General features: G+C 41.9%; 1 protein-coding gene across 1 annotated transcript; it reads left to right on the top strand.

Annotated features, from left to right (window-relative positions):
- The first annotated feature begins 460 nt into the window (after positions 1 to 460).
- LOC107081230 (cytochrome P450 2U1-like) lies at positions 461 to 1,215 on the top strand. The gene is made up of 2 exons (XM_015369431.1): positions 461 to 657; positions 747 to 1,215. Exons 1-2 carry the CDS (start codon positions 591 to 593, stop codon positions 944 to 946), a joined length of 267 nt encoding a protein of 88 aa, XP_015224917.1. The 5' UTR covers positions 461 to 590; the 3' UTR covers positions 947 to 1,215.
- Positions 1,216 to 1,616: the final 401 nt, after the last annotated feature.

Genomic DNA, 1,616 nt, shown 5'->3' with positions numbered 1-1,616 from the left:
TAAAAGCAGCTGCTTTTACCCTGAAGCTAAAACACAAACAGATGGACTATATGTACAGACTTGTGGATAGTAGCGCTGGTAGATTTAGGGGTGTCAGACTAAAGGAGGGGGCATGCTGTATGTTTCAGATTGTTATTATCTGAACGGTATTAGTTGTTTTGCTGCAGCTTCCCAGTTTATGGTTTCAGTCTGAAATCCCTAAAGAAAACATGAAGGTCTGTGGCTGTAAGTCTAGATGCTCTCTTCCCCTTTCATGCAGAATATTGGTTAAAAATGAAAAATTAAAAAAGGAATTCATATCCAGCGGGTTCCCATGTCTGCTGCACTTCCTGTTTTTTGGGTTTAAGATCGTCTGTCTCACTCAGTAAATATTTAACCACTTCTTCACAACAGAAACTGACAGGTCAGCAATTTAATTGTTGTCCTCATTTTAATCTGGATGCACTTGTTTGCTCTGGTTGCCATGGTGAATCCACCTTTCTGTTTGGATTTCAGAGCAGGTCCAGGCAGAGATCGACCAAGTGGTGGGCAGCCAGCGTCCTCCGTCTCTGACCGACAGAGGAAGTTTGCCTTTTACTGAAGCCGCCATCATGGAAGTGCAGAGACTGACGGCAGTGGTTCCTCTCGGCATTCCTCACATGGCTTCAGAGACCACAGGTAACGCCACCCCTGAATAATAAGATAACTGATCTCATGGATTTCACAGAGATGGAGATTGACCATCTTCTCTTACGCTGTTGTTTCAGAGTTCAGAGGCTTCACCATCCCCAAGGGAACAGTTATAATGCCCAACTTGTATTCGGTCCATAGAGATCCCAGTGTGTGGGACGATCCAAGCGCTTTCAACCCGGCTCGGTTCCTGGATGATGATGGAAAGTTGCTGAGGAGAGAGTTTTTCATACCCTTTGGTATTGGTACGGCACTCATTTACTCAGGAGTTACATGACTTAAACATTCATGTTCGCCTGAAAGATCATCAGATGGTTTATATATTCTCCTTAGTAATGATGACTGTAAATCATTGCTGGTAAAAACCAAGGATTTTTCTGATATGAAGACAGAATTCTCCTAAAAGTACACATGTATAATAAATACTGAGTCTTCAAGCATATTTTGAACTTTTCTTGCATGCAGGTTCAATACTATGAGGTCCTTAATAAGTCACACCCATGAGTTCAAGCTAGTTTGCTTTTTATGCCCCTGTAGATTCTCTCCTACTGTCCTACTGACCTGTTTCTGTGGCTAAAGTCAACCTTTATCACTTTGAAGGAGGAACCAACCTGAGAAAGTAAACTGCCTGGTTGGATTAACTACTTTTCAGGAAAAACTCCCAAAAAAGAAAATTAAAAACAATCCGCTGGATTTTGTTTCCAAGTTTGAAGACGTTTCGTTTCCCATCCAGGAATTTTTTGCAATTCAAAATGTCAGGAGTAGTGTTGAGTTCGAGCTCAAGAAAGCAAGAGAAGAAGCATGAACTCATGGTTGTGACACATTGGAGGGCTCATTGAACAGAAGTAACTTTGTGAAGGACTGGTGTGGACATGTCCCCACCAATAATCTCTGTTTTTGCCTCTATTTTCAGCTCATTTTCTTTAGCCAAAGGTAACAGAGGTTGG

The sequence above is a fragment of the Cyprinodon variegatus genome, unplaced genomic scaffold, assembly GCF_000732505.1.
Source record: "Cyprinodon variegatus isolate N-32 unplaced genomic scaffold, C_variegatus-1.0 Scaffold3514, whole genome shotgun sequence".
Classification (NCBI taxonomy): Eukaryota; Metazoa; Chordata; class Actinopteri; order Cyprinodontiformes; family Cyprinodontidae; genus Cyprinodon; species Cyprinodon variegatus.
The sequence above is the reverse complement of the archived record's forward strand: the minus strand, read 5'-3'. Positions and strand labels throughout refer to the sequence as shown.

Excerpts from the sequence above, each read along its gene's own strand:
- LOC107081230 (XM_015369431.1), top strand. The coding sequence starts at position 591 with ATGGAAGTGCAGAGACTGACGGCAGTGGTTCCTCTCGGCATTCCTCAC. Across the intron at positions 658-746 it reads CATGGCTTCAGAGACCACAG|AGTTCAGAGGCTTCACCATC; the intron begins GTAACGCCACCC and ends CTGTTGTTTCAG.